This window comes from Nelusetta ayraudi, unplaced genomic scaffold (genome assembly GCF_046127955.1).
Source record: "Nelusetta ayraudi isolate G7.1 ecotype Tasmania unplaced genomic scaffold, CSIRO-AGI_Nayr_v1 ptg000011l, whole genome shotgun sequence".
Taxonomy (NCBI): domain Eukaryota; kingdom Metazoa; phylum Chordata; class Actinopteri; order Tetraodontiformes; family Monacanthidae; genus Nelusetta; species Nelusetta ayraudi.
In genome coordinates this window covers 7,797,687-7,817,913 of record NW_027466061.1, presented here as the reverse complement: position 1 = coordinate 7,817,913, position 20,227 = coordinate 7,797,687, and the positions used below count along the sequence as shown (strand labels likewise).

At 42.0% G+C, this 20,227-nt stretch overlaps 4 protein-coding genes across 7 annotated transcripts; all 4 read right to left on the bottom strand.

The window, feature by feature from the left end:
- Window positions 1–212: 212 nt before the first annotated feature.
- On the bottom strand, window positions 213–4,217 carry fam76b (family with sequence similarity 76 member B). Of its 2 annotated transcripts, none has more exons than XM_076020435.1 (10): window positions 3,683–4,217; window positions 3,006–3,070; window positions 2,866–2,920; window positions 2,618–2,773; window positions 2,361–2,545; window positions 2,169–2,219; window positions 1,994–2,071; window positions 1,779–1,911; window positions 1,579–1,680; window positions 213–1,277 (listed from the first exon to the last, which is right to left on the bottom strand). In XM_076020435.1, exons 1-10 carry the CDS (start codon window positions 3,767–3,769, stop codon window positions 1,188–1,190), a joined length of 1,002 nt encoding a protein of 333 aa, XP_075876550.1. In that variant the 5' UTR covers window positions 3,770–4,217; the 3' UTR covers window positions 213–1,187. The 2 variants fall into 2 exon arrangements, with proteins under 2 accessions (XP_075876550.1, XP_075876549.1); XM_076020434.1 differs by having other exon boundaries at window positions 1,779–1,914; window positions 3,683–4,214.
- A 1,197-nt stretch (window positions 4,218–5,414) lies between these two features.
- mtmr2 (myotubularin related protein 2) lies at window positions 5,415–11,619 on the bottom strand. Of its 3 annotated transcripts, none has more exons than XM_076020429.1 (16): window positions 11,387–11,619; window positions 10,497–10,599; window positions 10,349–10,372; window positions 10,172–10,235; window positions 9,989–10,083; window positions 9,788–9,892; window positions 9,266–9,370; window positions 9,092–9,175; window positions 8,855–9,004; window positions 8,584–8,772; window positions 8,306–8,491; window positions 7,664–7,870; window positions 7,482–7,574; window positions 7,282–7,395; window positions 6,994–7,170; window positions 5,415–6,905 (listed from the first exon to the last, which is right to left on the bottom strand). In XM_076020429.1, exons 1-16 carry the CDS (start codon window positions 11,464–11,466, stop codon window positions 6,741–6,743), a joined length of 1,941 nt encoding a protein of 646 aa, XP_075876544.1. In that variant the 5' UTR covers window positions 11,467–11,619; the 3' UTR covers window positions 5,415–6,740. The 3 variants fall into 3 exon arrangements, with proteins under 3 accessions (XP_075876544.1, XP_075876543.1, XP_075876545.1); XM_076020428.1 differs by having other exon boundaries at window positions 10,172–10,238; window positions 11,387–11,618; XM_076020430.1 differs by lacking the exon at window positions 9,092–9,175 and having other exon boundaries at window positions 10,172–10,238.
- Window positions 11,620–12,094: 475 nt separating this feature from the next.
- cwc15 (CWC15 spliceosome associated protein) lies at window positions 12,095–14,320 on the bottom strand. Its single transcript, XM_076020436.1, has 7 exons — window positions 14,216–14,320; window positions 13,553–13,689; window positions 13,236–13,348; window positions 13,000–13,094; window positions 12,802–12,915; window positions 12,550–12,683; window positions 12,095–12,449 (listed from the first exon to the last, which is right to left on the bottom strand). Exons 2-7 carry the CDS (start codon window positions 13,681–13,683, stop codon window positions 12,320–12,322), a joined length of 717 nt encoding a protein of 238 aa, XP_075876551.1. The 5' UTR covers window positions 13,684–13,689; window positions 14,216–14,320; the 3' UTR covers window positions 12,095–12,319.
- A 577-nt stretch (window positions 14,321–14,897) lies between these two features.
- LOC142884639 (uncharacterized) lies at window positions 14,898–18,931 on the bottom strand. Its single transcript, XM_076020432.1, has 2 exons — window positions 18,636–18,931; window positions 14,898–17,508 (listed from the first exon to the last, which is right to left on the bottom strand). The coding sequence occupies exon 2, from the start codon at window positions 17,503–17,505 to the stop codon at window positions 16,210–16,212; it is 1,296 nt and encodes a 431-aa protein (XP_075876547.1). The 5' UTR covers window positions 17,506–17,508; window positions 18,636–18,931; the 3' UTR covers window positions 14,898–16,209.
- Between the last annotated feature and the right edge of the window lie 1,296 nt (window positions 18,932–20,227).

Below are 20,227 nucleotides of genomic sequence, written 5' to 3'. Positions count from 1 at the left end.
TTGAATTTTATTTTACTTCATTCTTCGATCCATGTGTTTATTGATATTAACACTAACACAAAGGGTCTTAAAATTTGGCAATCACTCATAGCAGCTCTATTTGGATCTATTTATTATCTCAATGTAAACTCGGCAGTATCAACTGTAAAGGTACCAAACACCTATGTTTCGAAGGGCGAATCTAGATGTTGAAAAAACAGAGAAACTCACAATTACATTTTAGCGCCAGTTTTAATAGTTTTAAAACACTTGATTTGGAAAAAGTACAAAAGTCATCCTGGATGCCACAGTATGAAACCAGCCCAGTTATGCAAGGTGAAAGGTGTGTTCGTTTAAAAAGCATCTTCTACAGGCATGTTGATAATAACTGGCCTCACCATACACATACTGCACTCACTAAAACAGATACAAGCAATAGTTTAAATACAATGGCTGACCCCAGTAACACATTTACAAGTAATTCTTAAAAACAAAAAAAAAAACAGAAAAAAAGTCAGAAGAGGGGAGGGTTAAACGTTTGACCACAATGTCAAATGATGTCTGGCAGTAATTCATGCAGTAATACAATCGTTCCACTAAAGGGAAACAGCAAATATCAGACAGACTTGTAAAGTGTTCATTGGTTGTTTCTTGAAGTGTTACTGAGAGTCCTCTATTATAGAGCAGCGTCTCAGTGGTCGCCCCTCCCAGTTTTGCATACATTAAGTTGCACAGGGTCTCCAAGAGGGAGACCTTATCTTTCACAATCAATTTAGAAAAATAGAAGTAATTGTTGTCAAAGGAAAACCCCAAAAATATGGGATTGCCTCCCAAGGTTTGCTGTAAGGAAATAAAAAATGTTAAGAAAAACATCTGCATAAAATAAATAAATTGCATGACATCTGTAAAAATGAAGTGGAAACACTGAGTAAACAGAATGTTATCCACACACTCATGCCATGTTTTTTTTGTTTTGGCCCGGCAGTGTAAAAAAAAAAAGAGGAGTCCTCTTACCACAGTCCCATCAAAGGAGCCTGTGAAAAAAGTTGCTGTAAAATATCTAAAATATGTCGACATTTACAACCCGTCTCCATGTACAACATGGTGTCTGGCTTGACAGGTTGGAAGTGAGTAAACACAGGAGGGAGACTTTCACAGTGTTGAAACGATGAAGCCATTCTGTGTCATCACTACTGGGTGACCCGTTGTTAGGGCAGCAGCAGTGAACTACCTGTCCGGTCAAACTTTTTGCCTTTGGAGAGGGCAGCCACTTGTTTCATCAGCTCTCTGTTCTTGGTCTGTGGATGGAGACGTTGGACTGTTAGATACTACATCACTTTGGTTACACCAGTGTTCTTAAGCATATCGTTTTCCAACATCTTGTTTCCCCATTTGAAAATGCTCTTTCTATATTGAAATAGCCCATAGCTTCACCAATGGACCAATCTAATCTCAACGGGATGCATTAAGTGACTCCTCCATGAATAATGCTGGCACATGTCTTACCGTCTACTCTTTTCTATTACACAAAAGCATGACAGAGATTCTTTTTATTTAAACACATATTTAACAGGAACCACACATCCTATTGAAACATACTTGCTGTTGCTCCATTGAATCTTTGTGTGATTTCTCCATTTGGTTCATCTTCACTCTCATATTGGATTCTTGGTACTGAAAGTCAGCTTTGAGCTCTGTTAACTGGGGAGGGGATTCATAGCAACAACGTTGAATTTAAAAAAAAAAACAAAAAAACAACCAACTGTGCAACTCTGCCTAATTGACGTCTGAGATTTTACCTTTCGGTCCTTCTCTAGAATTGTTTGATCCCTTTGCTGCAGAAGCCGTTTCAATGACATCACTTCCTCTTTCAGCTGGCTGATGAGAATGAAGTTGTCTGTTCCTCCAGAATCCATCGACTGGGTGATGGAACTACTGATGTGTGAGAGTAAAGAGCTTGAAGATGGACAAGTAGGAGACTTCATTCTTACCTACGAAACAATCCTTATTGTACCTGTCCCCATTTGATGGCTTCATCTCCAGTTTTGGTTTCTTCTTTGGAGTCTCCTTCTGGATTGAAGACGATTTATGGCTGCAAGGACAATCAAATGGTATAGAAACTCAAAGTGAATATGTATTAATGATGCTTAGTAGTAAATTGACACTTGGGAGGTTGGCCGACATCTAACCTCTGCTTCCACAGTCCCTGCTCCTGCTCCGGACTCAAGCTCCCACTTAGCCTGAAAAGGACAAATAAGTTGTAAATTGGCTGGACTAATGAAAACATGATGACACAGAACAGAGCAAAAACGATTTCTCTATAGCCACAGTGGTTTAACAAAAAAGTGTGACATGAATGATCGTAGCTACATGTGACATACTTGTGGTGAGAGCTGCTGTGTCTGTGTTGGTGATGGTGGTGATGATGGTGAGGTCTGGAGTGGTGGTCTTTCTCATTCAACGATGAGGAGTTGGAGGAGCCGAAGCCCTTTCTCTGCTCCTTGGTCTTCTGCAGAACACGGCGGTAGGACAGAGTGCAGAGCCAGCACAGCAGCTTCCCATCAACCTGCGCAGCAGACAGGAGACACTGTTACTAGACTGTCGACGAAATAAGGCTGTTGTTGAGCAGGATTCTTACCTTTCTCCTGCCCTCCTCCTTACGGTCAAAGGCGCACTGCTGTTTGCACTGCTCACATGTCTGTGGGGGTCCATACTTCTTCTCTGAGTTGGTGCAGCGCTGGCACTTTGTACCAATAAACGCTGCGATGATATTACAGTATTGGCAGGGTTTGGGCTGTAAGATGGACAAAAGAACGACACACAGTTTAACTACATTTCATATAAATGAAAACAGTCAGTTGAACATTTTTAAGCGCTTTTACTCACTGTTCCAAACTGTTTGACATTCTGAGCACACTTCTTGCAGATAGTATTAGTTTTACTGTGAACAACAGAAAGGGGGGTTTGTTTTTGAAAGAAATTATGAGAATAAATGCCACATGAGATAATCACTGCAAACAACTTACCTTTCCTGTTGAAACTCAGATCTGCAATATGTGCATTTCACTATTGGATGAGCAATGCGACACTCCTGTGCAGACAAAGCAAAGGAATGTCAGTGGACAATAGCTGCAGGAAAAAAATGTGCATTAGGCATTAAAAAAAAAGAAAAGAAAAAGAAAGAAAGAAAAACACACACGCAACGCTTTTCTGTATTTAGAGGTTTTATTTTTCAACCAGACAGCTGAAAAATAGCAGCCTATGTTGCTCAAACGTAATGGAAAACTACAGCAAAAATGTAACAGTTTGAAAAAAGTTGTCGCCAATGGGCTCTAATTCTGCACTTTGCACACAAAAGTATGTCCCGCGCAACAAGTTGGCAAGTTTGTACAACTGCCAAAACTTCGTCGTTGGCCTAGAATGTGAACCAAATCTGAGGAAAAATTGATGTAACGTGTAACAGCTGACGACTTAAAAGGGGAAATGCATGCAGAGCAGTTATAACGTTAGCATAACATGACTAGCCTCCCCAGACTGGAGCGCGAAAGGCATGTTACATAACATGAACCTGCCTAACTTGCTTAACCAAAGGAACCAAAACACAACGCCTTGTTTTCGGATGTGTGGTGGGGACTATTGTTGGGCATCTTCACTTGTGGCAACATACACGAGCCCACATGCACTCTTATCTCCCCCAACATACCTTGCAGAGCTGCTGCCCCTGCGACAGCTCCTCGAAGGGGTACCGCTGGTTACACTTGGTACAGGCGTACAGCGCCGACGTAGCCATTCTCCGCTCCGCCAACTAATGTCACCGAACTTAGCGAGGTTAGCAGAGCCCAGCTGCAACACCCAGCGGATTAGTGGCGCTTTCGTTTCTATCTGCTCTGCTGATTGGCAACTGAGAACAAACTATGCTGGCATCCACCGCTAGCTAAAAGCTAGCTAGCTGGGCTAGGTAGGGCAACCACAGGAATAGCTTAGCTTCAGGGGAGAAGGCGAGGAACAATAAACTCCAAATATCCGAGATGTTTCACTGGCCGGGCATTTTCCAGGGAAACCGCCTCGCAACCGATCATCCACGACGCGGCCACATAGGAAATATTTCCGAACAATCAGGCTATTTATTAAGTTTGCACTGTTCTCGCCAAGAAATGTATTTTCCTGTTTTCCTTCTCTCTTTTTGTATCGTCGCCGTCGCGTCGTCGTCATGTAACCGGAAGTGGCCGCAGCATCCTGAAGAAGAAAGAAAACCTATCGCGACACAACATCCGACCGCGGCATTCACAGTTTGAAATGCACAGAACCAATCACATGGCCGAATCCTTACGGTGTAACCCTATACAGCGATAGCCGTGTTTAGTACTCGTTATTAACTGTTGATGATCCATTTGTAACACCCACCCTAGCAGTGTAGACTCGGTAAAGCTTCAGTCCTGACTGACACGCTACACAATCTAAATGTTACCATTTTCACCATTATCTTCATGTAAAACACTTGGGAAAAGTCCTCTACTCTAAAAAGCTTTTTTTTTCTCCAATGTAATAACAGGAAAAATCACAATACAAACATTGGACAATTGTAGAGTTCATCGCTCAGATTGCAAGCTTGTCTGCCCCTGAACACAATCTCCCACCGGTCAGTGTGTGTGAGCACATGGTCGGACAACATATAGGAGGTGGACATTAACACAATATTTTTTGCTTGAACAACAGAGAGAGGGTCCCAGCTGTCTGTAAATTAACAGAATCTGTTTTTCATTTTAGATTCTGTGTGCATCACCAGAGCACGTCTAAGGGCCATCTCACCATCTGGCACGGGCCTTCGTGCCTTTTCCAAGACATCAGGGATATCAAGCGGTACCTTCCACTTTTCAACACTCCTCCACATCTCCCTTCCCCTTTTCTTTTAATTATAAAATCTTCACCCACATCCGTGGACACCTCTGGAACAGCTGACCAGGTGGGGAGGGAGCACAGCATTGGCATTGGCAAAACAAACTAAGTGATTGTGCAGACCAGCTCATTTGAGGAAATGTGCACACTTTTCAATCTCAGCCTCAGTCTGGATAGATTTACCATCTTGTAAAAGGCCTTTCTTTGTGGTTCTAGTGCCAGAGATAGTCTGTGCAGCCCATGGGGCCAAACCTCTTCAGAGCAGTAGTCCTAACGTGATGACCCATGAAAGCCATGGAGAGGATTGTACCTCCAGCCCCTGGTAATTCACTACTGGACCCACTCCAGCTAGCTCACCAGCCAGGTATTGGTGCGGATGACACATCTGGAATCTGCTCCACTTGAGCACCGTTTTAGCTGGCAGCTCAGGAAAAAGTCATGTTCTTTGACTTCTGTCGCACTTTTCACATGTGACTTGACACATACAAATTTCACTGGGTGGAATCAATAACATTTATCTTAAAACTTGAGGGTTGCTGTGATTTTCAACACATTTATTCTTTTTTTTTGACCATTAAACAGTGCATTTTGACTTGACTGTTACCTGCAGTATATCAATTGCCAACAGGAAGAAACAATGAAGTGCATAGATCAACGTAGTATTATTTAGCCATTATAGAAAATTGATTTAATTATATTATGCATTCATCCAAAACAAAAATACTATATATTACAGCCGCTAAATCATATTCTTCTTTAATCAAAATCATCACCAGATATTAACATTTATCTATAAGAACAGCTTGAACAAGGTAATGCAAATCTTGCCAAGGTTACTCCTAATCAATGGCAAACTTAACACTGACTTATAAGCTTCATAACCATTAAGAGTTTTAAAAAAGGCACTCTTTTTCTTGTGCATGAAGATTTATGATCCGAGGTGATGCTTCCTTTTGCTACAGTTTGACCACCATGGGTTTTGCTTGAAGCTAGACAGGTTGGGTTTTTATGATCAACACAGATATTCAGCCTAGCAATCACTTGCAGGAAGGCACAGATTACGAAAACAATGTGTTGTCCACAAACAGAAAATTGGCTGTTATTCAAGTAAACAAAAGCATTCGGAACACATCCACTCGCACACCTTTTTGAAACTACAACAAATGAAGTATTTCATGATATTAAATGGGGATATACTTCTAATAAAGCTATGACACAGCATTAGAGTGTATTCATCCAAAATAGCTTCTGGACTGAAGGCACAAATAAATAAGAGTAACTTGTTGGAAAACAAAAAACCTAAAAAAAAAAAGCTTAATTATCTCAATGACAGGAATGCTAGTGATGAAAAAATGTATTAATAAAAAGCATTTGCTGACAACAATTAAGTGCCCTGAAACTAATTTAATGCACTTACTATGTTAGCAAATATCAAATATCATAGCTCCTTAGTTATATTTTTGAATGTCAGACAACCCCAACGATATTTAATCATTTTAGTGCTATCGGTATGTGATCTAAGTTAATCTGAATCAACAATGTTCATGAGTGTTGTTGTTTTCTAAGGCATTTAAATCTGACCTGTGAAGCATTTTAGTGTGCTGTGAAACCAACACTGACAGAGAGAGGGCCATCTAGCAAAAAAAGTTCTTACTATATTGGTTATGGATAATATGGCTTTAGTGAAGCAGTCTGCAATGTTGCTGTACCCTAGAAGCCTCAACATGATCAGTCAAGGATGCAAATAGGGTTACCAGAATTTTTACGATAGTGTTGGAATGTGTTGTATCACCAAAGGGCACAATGTTTTGGGCACAATTCTCCTAAGATTCTGCTTGTGCAAAAACTATTATATTTCCCTAATGTCAAACAAAGGTCTGCACTGGGGTGATGGAGCGAGTGGGGGAGCCGGCACGCTCAGAGGAAGATGATGCCGAGCGGTTGGTCACGTCCCGCTGCAGCTCGTCCACCCTCTTCTGCAGCTCGGCACGCTTCGCCAACAGCTCCTTATAGCGCTGATGAACAGGTTCCTAATCAGCGGAATAAAAAAGGCAAATGCAGACTAGTGGGTATAGCCTGTACAACAGCCAAAAAGTATGGTAAACAACTTCAACACACCTGAGGTCTCATGCGAGGGTTCCAGCGGATGTAGTAACCAACCCAAAGCTCCAGGTGTCGTAAGCTGACTGCAGGGAAGAGCACATGGTTGGAGTAGTTGACATACAGAGGATTGGTGAACTCCTCCAGCTGGCTGTTTATGTAGGACCACAGTGACACTGTCCTCTTGGGAATCTCCTGCAAAAGTAAAATAAATGAATAAGCAAAAATAAAAATGCCTGTGTCATAACTCTGAAAATGATATGATCTTGACTTTGACTGCGTATTTGGCCAAAAATCACAACTTACTTCCTTCATCCTCTGCTGTTCACTGTTGCACAGGAATGTTCCAAACAGACAGCTGTACAGGTGGTCCAGGATGGTGACCAGGAAGTATTCATTGAACTCAAATGCTGAAGGAAACTGGGGAAAAACAAAATAGCTCAAAATGTCCTTTTAAAGGCTTGCATGAATTTGCAAGTGATTTACTACCGTCATTAAATACCTACCTGCCTGGTTAACTGCCACACACAGTCAACAAACTGGATGAACACAGGCGAGCGGTCGGCATCAGTGTGGTTTTTATCACCATGGCCAATGCGCTTTAAGAAAAGGCGGACGAGAAGAAGGCCATAAGCGATCAAACTGAAAAGACAACATGTCTCACTAAAGAGTGCTGCTGCTCTTTTACCAGCTGGAAACGGTGACCGAAGCTCAGCCACTCCTTCTCGAGCAGCACCTCGAAGCCGCGGATGGTGCGGTAGTAACCGTCCAGCATCAGCATAGCCAAGGAGGTGAGCTGGCCCGTCCGGTCCCAACCGTCGCTGCAGTGCACCACCACTGAAGTTTTCCCAGACTCCAACTTGTCTGCGATCCGCAGCGCTCCAGCCAGGATCAGCTTCAAATGCAACATGACCACAATCAACTCAAGCCACTATATTATAAACCAGCAGTCTAGTTTATAATATAGTAATCCATGATCTGCCCAGTAAAGAACCCAGATGGAAACTCTAATCCAGTGGACCCCAACCACCGGGCCGTGGACCGGTGCCGGTCCGTGGGTCATTTGGTACCGGGCCACGGAACAGTTTTATTTTGAAAAATTACCGGTTTCTCTCCGTTACGTAGTTCTAACGCTCAGCTCTTGACGCGTGTAGGGTGCCGCTGTACTCAAAGTTGAAACTGAACCTAAAAAGTTGGACCACCATCTCTCTGATTGATAACCTTCACTCAACTTTTGATAGAAAAATTCAAATGAATATAATATGGGGAAACTTGTCCAGGACATTGACATGACAGTAAGTTGACAAATTTGCACCCTAGCGTGTCTCACCTTAATGTGCTCGAGCCAGTGAGTGGACTCCAGGTTGGAGAGCCAATGGGAGTCCTCGATATTGGGGTAGACCACATCCTTCAGCTTGCGCAGAGACTCCCTCATCACGTGGATGTTGTGAATGTCCAAGAACACCAGCTCAGCGTTTTGATACGCGTCTTCGCTTTCGTAACCGCCCCCCTTCATCTGAACAGTTTAAAAATCGGAGGCAGAAAAAGACTTGAAGCACAAAGAACGCTGTGTTATTTTTCGATCACGTGTCAAAAAAGCCGTTTAACCTTGTTGGCAGCAGCGTTGACGCTGGGCCTCGCGTCGAAGATGAAGAGTTTATGGGACTGAGCGTTGGCGTCCATGATGGCCTGCAGGTATTTCTCATCCTCTTTGCTGCGCTTCCCGTTGACCCCGACCATGGGCTGACTGCAACGCGTCACCGTGGCCTGGCTCTCCGGATGGATCCATGACAGCACCTACACGCGGTGTATTGAGGGGCGTCAGAGACGGTCAAGTCCTCGAGGCTTTACAGTGGTGGGCGGCAGGGTTCAAACTCACAGGAATCCTCCCTTTTGCGCGGAAGGCCGCCACCCTCCTCAGCTCCTCGTCTGGTATGTTGACAGGCACGGCAAGTGTGGACGGGTAGGTGTCGCAGAGCTCGTAGTGGTCGTTCACCTTGGTCATCCTCCAGCTCTCGTTGGGTATGCCCTTCAACGAGACGCACGTGACACGTGTGAGCGAGCTCTCCGTGTCGTCGAGATCACTGTGAAGCTCGACCTTGACGCTTCAGAATACCTGTCTTTTGTATTCGGAGAGGGCGTCATACACCTTCCATCCATTCTCGGGAAAGACCTGCCCGTATTCGAAGGCAAATATTTGCTGTGTGGGGAGTGTGGAGAGACAGTGATGAGTGCGTGCACAGCGCCGAGCCGCAGCCTCAGGGCACAGTGTGGCGTGACGCTCACTCACCAGCCCGTTGGAAACAGGAAAGGCAAATTTCATCAGCACTTCAAAAATGGACTTCCTGAGTGTGTCCTCCATTTGTTTGTGTGCAAACCGTAGATTACGCATATCCTGCACAGAGGAAGCACGGCTGCATTTTCAGTCAGGGAGTCATACATGCAGCAAAACATGTGCACGCATACGACGAGATTTCAGTGTCCTTCAAGGAGAGTGAACAGGACGCTGCCAGTGCACTGAATAGGAATTAGAATTAGAATGCCTTTTTACCCCACATTGGGGAATTTTACATAATTACAGCAACACGTCATGAAATAGAGAAGAAAAACAATTATGAATTCATATTTATACTTGTATATACTTTACTATTTATAAAGTAAGAAAAAAAATAAAGAATTATTAGGAAAAATTAGGAATAGGCGTCATCAGTTGAGATGTGAAAGATTCTTGTGCCAGTTAGATATAGTACATTAACCAGATTTTTTTTTTTGTTGAACAGGTGTGATTACTTTGGATATTTCCAGTTCTCACCTTGCAGACAAGCCCATAGGAGACGTCGCCGCGAGTCGAAGCGTTTCCAATTCTTTCTACTCGGCTAATAACGCCGAGGGGCAGGTCCAGCACAAATGCTGGCTCCTACAAACCAGAAATAAAGATGAGATTCCGAAAAACAAATAACCAGAGCTCCCCCCCACCATAACAAACAAACAAGGAATAAATCCATTTACATACCCTATCTGTGCATTTAAAGAAAAGTCTGTAGTTTGTAACCGTGACGATTCCCCTCAATGCCCCAATAAAGGGACAGAAGTAAGTGACATCTTTAGCTGTGGAATAAAATGATGAATACAATGAATGTTTGGACTCTGGGGATGAAGCAGCTTCGATTAAAGCTGCAACAGACTGAGAACATACCCATGTCTTGTACTGTTTCATTTGGAAGTAACTGTGGTTCCTCCTTGTCTGATTCTCTAAGCACCTTCTGGAAATATTTCACACAAGCAAGCACACACAAACACAAATTAAGAATAAGGGGTCAGCCTACATAATGCATTATTTTAAGATGAATTAAAAGAAAATATATTGGTATACCTTGGCAAAGGCTTTGGGCTTAACCTAAAATTTCCACAAAAAAGTGAGAGTTCATGCATCAATCATAGTTATAATTTATAAATGATAATAATCATTATAAACGATGCTGATATGAAATAATAAGAGTAATAATAAGGCAAGAACTAACTCTGAGTTCAGGGGAGAGCTCTGCAGAGGTGGACACGGAGTCTGAAGACATGGCTGAGGGAGTCTTGGCTGGGGCAGAGCGGTCTGAGCGCGAGGTGGAAGCACTGGCCAGACAATGTGACAAACAGAAAGAGGAAATAGTTTGTGAAAGTTGTGTACTTGATCACAGGCATGTAAGTAACAGTCCAGGAGCACGTAAAAACACACAGAGTCAACAGTATCAAATCACCCAGGAATAATAGACATCTTTGCAAAGGTAATGCTTTACAATTGACTTTTGAATACTATGACTACTACACTGTAACCTTTTACAGTTCCCATTTACCAGTTCCAGTTTCCGTTTTCGATGATAAAATGAATCTCTAGCCTGCCGATGAAATCTGCAGAAAGTTCATCCTTTATCTTTTTCACCTCTTCCACTTTTAAGCAGGGTGGCCATAAAGGAAACCGTCCCTTTGTGACGTCACAAACCCCACCATTGCCTCTCCCATAATAGAGACAACATCATCAGTCAGGTGTTTGTTGCTCCCCCTGATTACATTTACGGTCAGATTGGCCGTACATGTGCTAACACAAGTGAATAATAGCTAATAACAATGCACCTTAAGTCTTTGCTAAATCCTTACACGTCACTGCTGGTAATTTAAAGGGACCATGGCCGATAACGAAAGCAGCCATTAAATGGTGCCCTAATGTTCTGTCAATTGACATGAGATGGGATAATGACACTTTGTTAATAGGACAGTATTGAAGTTGCATAAGTGCGGCTTTTGATACTCGCGCTTTAATAGGACATGCAAGCCCTTACACGGTGAAAAACAAGAAGGCTACTGTCACTTTGAAAAGTTTTGGCTAGCTTTGTAGCAGTATTTTGTGGTGCCTGTTAGCTACCTGGACAATGAATCAACACTTGGCTGTCGGGAAGAGGAGCGCTTCGAACCCAGACTGTCGACGCTGCCGCTTTTCTCCATATTCTCCGGCTTCGATTGTTTGCGGATTCCACGCCGTTCAAAGGAGATTCGTGAATCCTCCAGAGAATGTATCTAAATCCCCCTTCGGACTACACTAAATCCCCCTACACAAAAGGAAGCTGCCATCTTTTCCCAGCAGCCTCCCAGTCCCTGTCAAAAACAAGGACGTTGTAGTAGATACTGCCCTCTAGCGGTTTCCTCAAAAAATGAACATGATTCCTTTCCTGCTATCAGAAAGCTTTGATTTTAATGTGCTATTTTTTTATTTTATTTTAAAGTATGTCCCAGTTTAAATGAAAATTGTTGCTTTGCATGGAATAATGCAAAGTTATATTTTTTCATGATACTGTTAGCTGAACATGTAGGATCAGAATTGTTAGAGGGAAGATAATGAAAACTTAATATTAAACAGTAATTTAAGAATTGAATTGCTTTTGAATACACTTTCTATGTAGGTCAGACAGTTACTAACACTTGGATAAGCATGTATAATCTCTATGAACAAACACCCTATGAAAAGTAGTGTCATTTTTGAGAGAACATACAATTAAAAAAGTAGCAACAATTTGAAAATGTTTAATCTCCACAGCGACATTTATTTTTGACAATTTACCTCAGACTGCAGTAATTTCACTCCAATTCTCAAAAGCTTTATTTAAATGGTGCAACTTAAGTCATTTATATACAACATTGCAGATGATGTCTGTACAACGTCTACCCATTTGGAAAACAGAACATACTAAAATGCTATACACTACTCTTGGGATAAAGAGTGGTAACCAAAGAAATGGGACTCAAACAATAAGGAGGAAGAAACAATCAGTCAAATTAAAATAAAATGATACTAAGTAATTTATTTCACATATTTCTCCATAAATTTCTTGTGGAACTCAGAGCGCAGTGTGTCATTGACAAAGCGTTTCTCCTTTCGTGCGTCATCCACTCCTTTGGCACAATTCTTGAACACGACGTCGTCATCCCATCTAGAATTACATTGCAAAAACTAAGTTAAAATGGTCACTGAAAAAGGGCAGAACACTTTTTCTCTCACATTGTTTAAGAATAGATGTGTTTTCGAGGTACCTTCTCTTAACCCTGAAAGAAGTTTGAGCCTGGGTCATCTGTGGCTGCGGTTGTCCTGCCAAGTTGATTAATGGATTTCCACTCAAGATGTTTTCTATGCGGATCCTTTCCTCCTCTGCCTTTTGCTCTAGTTCCTAACATGAACAAAGAAAATAATTCAATTAAAGTTGTCAATCTCTTTAAGTGTAACTTGGTCCATGAATGTGATTTGTATTATGTTTAAAGACATGTCAATGTGAAACAATACCTTACCTTGCGCTCTTGCTCTTCAGCCCGCTCCTTCTTGATCTTCTCCAGTTCGGCCATGAGAGCTGCCTGGTCGAAGTCATCATCGTCATCCTCGTCGGAATCCTCATCCTCATCCTCCTATTACCAAACATTGGTTAGAGTCCTTAGCCAACGCCAAACACCACTTAACATCCATTTATCTGTTACAGCGCAAGCCCTTACATCAGTTAAAGGGTCATCAGCATCGAGGTTGGCAGCTGGAATCTGATCTAATCTGGGTCTCTTTGATGATGATGAAGATGATGATGTGGTGTGTTCTGGAAAATAGGAGCCAGTACAGCGTTGCAAGTCAGTTTTTGTGGTGTAAGCTTAGAGTAAAAATATGAAATAACTGAAGAAACACAAGTTGAAATACATTGTATAAATATTAAAATATCCTATATTGAATGAGAACCAACCTCGTGGTCCTCTTTCCCGGGTCTTTTCACGTGCAGCTGCCCGCTCCCTCTCCTCCAACTCTCTGCGGAAGTCACGGGTGCGCAGCTCCTCAGGGGGATCCTGAGTTGGCTGCCTAAATAGAAAAAAAAAGGAAAACAAAACAAATAAACAAAAACTTGATACTGTAACATTTGATCAACAAGTGCAAAAGACAAGGAGAAGGTAGAGTGTAGTGTTCACCACAAGAAATAATGTGATTGTCTCACTTTATAACAACAACAACACCAATAACAACAAATAACCCTCAACCCCAATTTATCTTCTATGGTCTGCTGACCTGTATTTGATCTTGGTGTGGCTGGGGAGATCTCGGCTGGAATACTGTTTGGACAACGCACTCAGATCGCCTTCTCCTTTGCCCCTACCTCCTCTCGCCGGCTCAAACGTAGGTCTGGCAGCTGTAGTCATCTTTTACTTTTTTTGTTGTGTAAAACCAGGAAACAAAATATGAGCTCAACAGCAAAAAAAAAAGAGAAACAGGACAAAATAGACATAGCACACAACACTACGTTAAATACACGGGGTGAACTATTGGCATAATATATAGAAGATAAACATCGTTGCTATTACATGCAGTCAATAAATAATAATAAAAAACAAAACAAAACTAATGAAGCTACCAAATAGAAAGTGGAGAAAATCACAGTTACATAATTTCAGTCTAGAAATATATCAAGATAGAAGTATAGAAATAACGGTAACCGCAGATATTTATTATCTTAATTTTTGCTATTCACTTATCGACTCAAAACACATGCTAGCCAGCTAGCCGCTAAAGCTAATGAGGACCACGCAGACAATCCCGGTAGAACAACGTTGTTTAGGAAAACAAAAATTCGACTTATATCACTAAATTCGATATTCGGTATAGTATTGTGTTACTGGGGTGGATAATTAATTTACTAATCTGAATTTGACCTTAACAAACAATACAACTTACAACAGCTACGCGAGCTTGAAGGAAGATGAAAAGAAAAAAAAGCACAGCTGTGTGACGTAACTTCCGGCATATAGCTAACTGGTGTGCGGCATTCAAGATACTCGGACACGTCCACGTAGAAAGGAGAGAGAGAAAAAGAGAAAACCATAATTTACGTCACGGGAGCTGTTTTCCCTCTAAAGGAATAAGAACATTTATATATTTAAAAAAATATATATTTTAACATAATTCAACTATTCCTCGTAGGACACACATCTGCCAACAACCAGAGGTTTTGAGTAGAGTCTAGCTTAGTTTAAAAGTCTAAAATCTACGCTGTAAAAATCTAGCTTTGTAGTATATCATTTGAAATGTGTCACCACGGTATTAAAAAGGGGAAAAAAGCAGATGCATAAACTCGGCGTTTACCTGTTTTTATGCACGCGTATTTGACAGAATCGATTTTCCTCGTCCACGCAATTGCAGACGTAGCCAACAGATGTCGCCATTTCACAAGCTCGCTTGAGAGTGAGTCACCTCAGTATCTCTTCAACGATAGAAAAGATAACAACGTCCGGTGATGAATGAATGTCCTGCGCATATACATGTACCACATGTGTTTAACATAAAGGTTAATTTATGCAGTAGTTATAGTTGATATGGTTTATCATGTTTTTTTTTAATACCAAAGACTGAAACCATGTGACATGATAGAGCCCAGCAGCATCACCAATATTTATTTTGTATTATTGAGAACAATTTTCATTGATGAACAATATATTTGCCTTTTTGTGGACGAAACAGATATTGAAGCATAAATAAACGAAAATCCTTCAGGCTCAAGTCACCATCCAGGATATTATAATACATAAACATGAGCAAGGCCCCAAGCACCATAATATGCATATGCAAGGACCGACAGAACAGTACAGTACACATTGACCTATAGCATTCATAGCACACCAGTTCTTAGTGGAAAATTGAATCTCTTGAAAACCTACCACAGAATTAATACTACGAACAACAAAAATGCCCCGTTTGAGACAGACAAATATCTTACCAACCATTAGTGCTGAGTTGTATCAACGGAATCTCTTCTCTGTAACAAGTATAAAAACAGTTTCCTTTAATCAAAAATAATTTTGCAAAATAGAGAAAAAAGAAACAATGTTTAATCTACAATTACCTACATTTTACAGTTTGTAAAAAATGTTAAATATTTAAAATGTAATTCTGATGAACATTGATGCCTGTGCATTGTATCCATTGCCTTGGTATTACATCACCTGACAGGAACGTGTGCATGATAAATGCACACACACGTGAGGACACATACATGTCTGTATACAGACCAATAATTCCTTAGACACAATTATATTTAAAAAAATAATCTAAAATCTACTCTTTTACAGCTTCCCACGATGCTTTTCTACATAAGTACACAGTACATTAACCTGCGTTCACTCAATGGCTGAGTACACCAAAAGGTGAAATAGCTATAAAATCTTTTCTGGTCATCAACAATGAACCTTGGTGGTTGAACGGATGAGAACAATTTCATTAACATTTATGCTCTTTGATGTTAGCTATCTGCACTCACTAGAAGATGAGAAGCACAAACAAATCAAAAATGCTTGAAGGCTCCATATTCAATCAATTTTCATTTTTTTTTCATCCAACACTCCAGCTGAGCAGTGTCACGGAATTAATTATCCATCAAACAGTATAGATCTCCAAACGCAGCATATTTAGCCCTCTGTGACTACCTCCTCTGGGCTATGCAAAAACAAAGCAGCCACAGGAACAAGACCCAGAGGAGGGGCAAACATCTGCCAGGGGGAAGAGTAAGGGGCGTTCTCACTAACCATTTGTGACATCACAAACGGTAAGTAAAGATGTCAAGGATGGAGAAGTAGAACCTTTAAGTCTTTAAAATAGGACCAGAAGAGGTGGCACTTAACAATGCTTGAGCATTTAATCAAGCAATTAAATAAAATGTAACAAACAGCTGTAAACTAGGAGGAGGGTCCAGCTACTGTGAGGTCACTGTGCATCATCTGTGCTGGTGTCGTCATCATCGAAGGGCCAGCTGATGCATCCACGCTGTGCAGGGGCACCAGATGACCCTCTCTGATGGCGAGCGGGTTCAGGGGGTACAAGCCACATTTGCCAAATCCTTCCTTCACCGCCCCGACCCCTTCCACCTCCTTTGCTGCGCTGTACGTCTCTTTGAAAACACTGGAGAACTCTTTCTTGCTGACCGCAAAGTGAGCATCCGAGGCGCAGCCATCACCGGCGATGGCGGCGAAGCGCCGCTTGAGGAGCGTGAAGAGCCCTGCGTCAAGCGGCTGCAGGATGTGAGAGCAGTGGGGTGGGAGGCACAAGAGGATGACGGCCTGCTTGCGAGCCGCCTCCACCACCTCCAGGTTTACGGGGGACTTGTGTCCGTCAAAAATGAGCAGCAGCGGACGCTCCTTGGGCGCGCGCGGCAAGAGGTGCTTGAGGAACCACTTCTTGAAGAGGTCGGTGTTGATGCAACCGGAGTCCGACCATCCGTACAGTGCATCCGGAGGCCCTTGTGTCTTGTAGCAAACTCCTCCCGGGTAGGCCTTGGAGTAGACGATGAACGGGGGGATGTCCTCTCCAGCTGCGCTGAAGCACGCCAGGACGGAGATGTGGTCCCTCAGGCCCGGCGCTGGCCTGAAGCCCAGGCTGGCGGCTTTGGCCAGAGTCGCCTTCTTCCTACCCAGCTGAAAGCTCGTCTCGTTGCAGTTGAGGATTTGCCGCGGCTTGTCTCTCAGCCCCTGAGCGTCCACGATGGCGGCAAGCAAACGGAAAAATTGATCCACAGCTTCCTTTCGCACGCACAGCGTCCTCCCGCGCACGACGCTGTCGGCCGGCTGAATGGTGATGTTCTTCTCCTGTCGCTTCCTGAAATTGAGCCACCACGTCTGGCCGAGTTTGGAGAAGGCCACCCTGCGGTGCTGCCGCTTGTAAATAGTCGAGGCGAAAGACACCAGCTGCTGCTTGGTCAGCGGGAAGCCATGCTTGGACATGTATAAAGAGAACTCCACCAGCAGCTCCTCCTCTTCGTTTGTAATGAGCTGAGCCGGTCCGCTGCGGCTCCCAGGAGCCACCCGTCCGCTCACTCTGTCCCCTAGGGAGGATTTGGGGACTCCGAATTCCTTGGCAGCCTGTCTCACTGTGCACCTTCCCGACTTCACTTCCACCAGTGCACGTTCCATGGCCTCCTCTGTCCATTTCTTCTTTTTCTTTCTCCCAATTTTGTCAAGGTGATTTCGCGATGGCATTTCCTACAATTATAGGGGGAAAGAAGGCGGGCATGAACTTAGGAAAAAACACAAGACACATGGAAAACTTTACATTTCTAATTTTCTGTCTTCCCTTATCTACAATTCAAGCTAGACAGCAATGGAAATGTATTACACAGCATTTTCTCAACCCCTTCTCCTAAAATAAGTACAGGAAATTCTGCAACTTTTTTTTTTCAGGTTCGGGGACGTCTGTCCTTGCTGTTATTGGGTACAATTTGAGAACAAATTGGGCAAACCAAACTGTTTTCCATTCACTTGGACAAGACTGGACGGCGCTGGCTGGAACAGTCTGAGCTGCAGCGATGCGTGAAATAGGCGCAGCTGGCTGTGGTGAAAAAAGTTGTAACCAGCTCAACTTTTGGAAAAATGCAGCCTGATGTCTTGCTACATCAGCCAAATACATGAAGAAGGAGCGTCTCTCGGACTGGGAGAGGAACAAACTGCACAACCTGATGTTTCATACATGTGTTCAAATTTATGAGACTTTACTGATGCATCTCTGTTGCAAATTGGTAAATTGATCATATGCACAACTTTATGTTTGAAAACAAGGACCAAAGAATTGCTACTTCTGCTTTAAAAGATCTTTTTTCATCTTCCTGGAGCTGCATTGATGGACTTTGCCTCACTCTGTGGTTACCAAATTCTTACATACCATGGACACAATATTAACTGCAGACCCCGTTACATTAGATTCTGTCCACAAGTGCTCCAATCTGATAAGATGTGGCTTGTTGTGACACTACTTTTTTAAATTCTAAAAAATGAATTGCTTGTTTTGGTGGGCTCCTCCTCACTTTGAAAACTAAATAGCTTTCTGGCCAGAAGAAGAGCACTTTTGTAAAAACTGTATGGGCCATATGATTTGTTTACCTCATATGTTTAATAGCCAGATAAATGACACTCAATTAAGAAATTGTGAATTCATTCGCCGAAAATCACAAGGAAGACATAAGTGTTGCTTGAAAATGAGGCTCAGCAGCAATGCATTGACAGTGAAGTGAAGAGTGGCTTCCTGTGTACTCGACAACGGGAACTTCCAACTTACGATTCTATAGACAGTCACTGGAAACCATACGCGAAGGGAAAGTGGCTAAATGACTTACGTGCACAGACGAATCGATGCACTACAGTTCAGCGGGCGAAGAAGAGAACTCTACTGTTAGTTGTGATCGCGACCAATTCTACAACCATTACCGCTGCATTAATTTCAGGACTTTTTTTTTAAACGTCAAAATCTTCATATTCCGAAACACTATGTCGCTTTTGGCTTTTAGTGCTCACTTCAGGCGCACCCTGCAAGGCATATCGGCTGGAAACCTTTTAAATTACGCGGTGACAAAGAGACTCATTGCTTTAGCATGAGCTTGAAACTGCTAGCGGCACAACACAGACGAGTCAGGGCGGAAGAAAACCGGAAGAACTTCGACGCTTCATAATAATAATAATAAAAAGAAATTCCTTACTTTTTCATTAAATCTGCCTAACAAAGTATTAGCGCGTTTAAGCATTCACATTCGTTTTTATGATTAAATTTTTTTTTATTTTTTATTTACAGTTAGTTTTTTGTCAGTCGAAATGTATGAAGACTGTACATTCATGTTTAGGGGAAATTTAGTAATTTGACAAATATCACCAGCAGCAGCAGCAGCAGCAGCAGCAGCAGCACCACCACCATCATCATCATCATCATCATCATCATATTTTTGTGAAATGTTATTGTTAATGTCATTAAAAATATAATTTAAATGGTGCGGTTTAACCAAAGAGTGTGCATGTAATTAATTTTTATTTTGCTTTGATTATTTTCTCCAAGCAACACTGCAAAACCTTCTTTTATTTTATTTTTTGTAATGTAAAAGCTCACAGTGCAAGACGCACACATAGTGCAGTCTATTATTTCTTTTGCTTTCATCCTTAGGGGTCAAGAGTGGTGACTGCAGATAAAACAAAGTTAGAGCGTCAGTATTTCCTTTCCTATTCAAGAGAACTGCAAGGGCTGCAAGGGTGAAGAATGCTGAGTAATTTTTTGGTGTAATTTCTGCAGAGCTGGGAATAATTACCTCTATTTGTTAGGAGCCCTAAGCAGTCCAAAGGAACTGAGCCAAAGTAGTTGCGCATAACCAGACAAATACACAACAAAACTGCACCTAACTGGTCTGTCTGATGGTCTGGTAAAGACTACACAAATGTCTCTGCAGATATTATTGTGAAAGACAAGGAGAAAGAAAACAATGAAACTGACTTTGATCATTAGTATTCAATGTGAGAAACTCTTGGTTACAAAAAAACAACCCTAGAACCCTAGAAAATGCTATGCAATTGGACAAGGGGGAGCAGAATCAGCCATGGCACCTGCAGCACAGGTTTGCCAAAAACACACTGCTCTAAGATTTGTAAACAATCTGTTTTGTATTTTTCTTATTTTCTTACATTTCTGAGACATTTCAAAGGCTGGCGTACACTTAGTCAGATCAAATAAGTGAGATCAGGCTATTTCAACATACTGACAGAATACTAAAATCAGATGGGTCAACACAAAATCCAACATTTAAATCGTCTTTTGAAATATTTCTTTGTGCTTCTGAGATTTTACGGATCAAATAATCAATGTAAATGTTGAAATCATATCCACTGACCCTCTTGTTATCTGTAAAACTTAGAGGACGTTTTTATGTTCTTCTGTTTGAGTTATGCA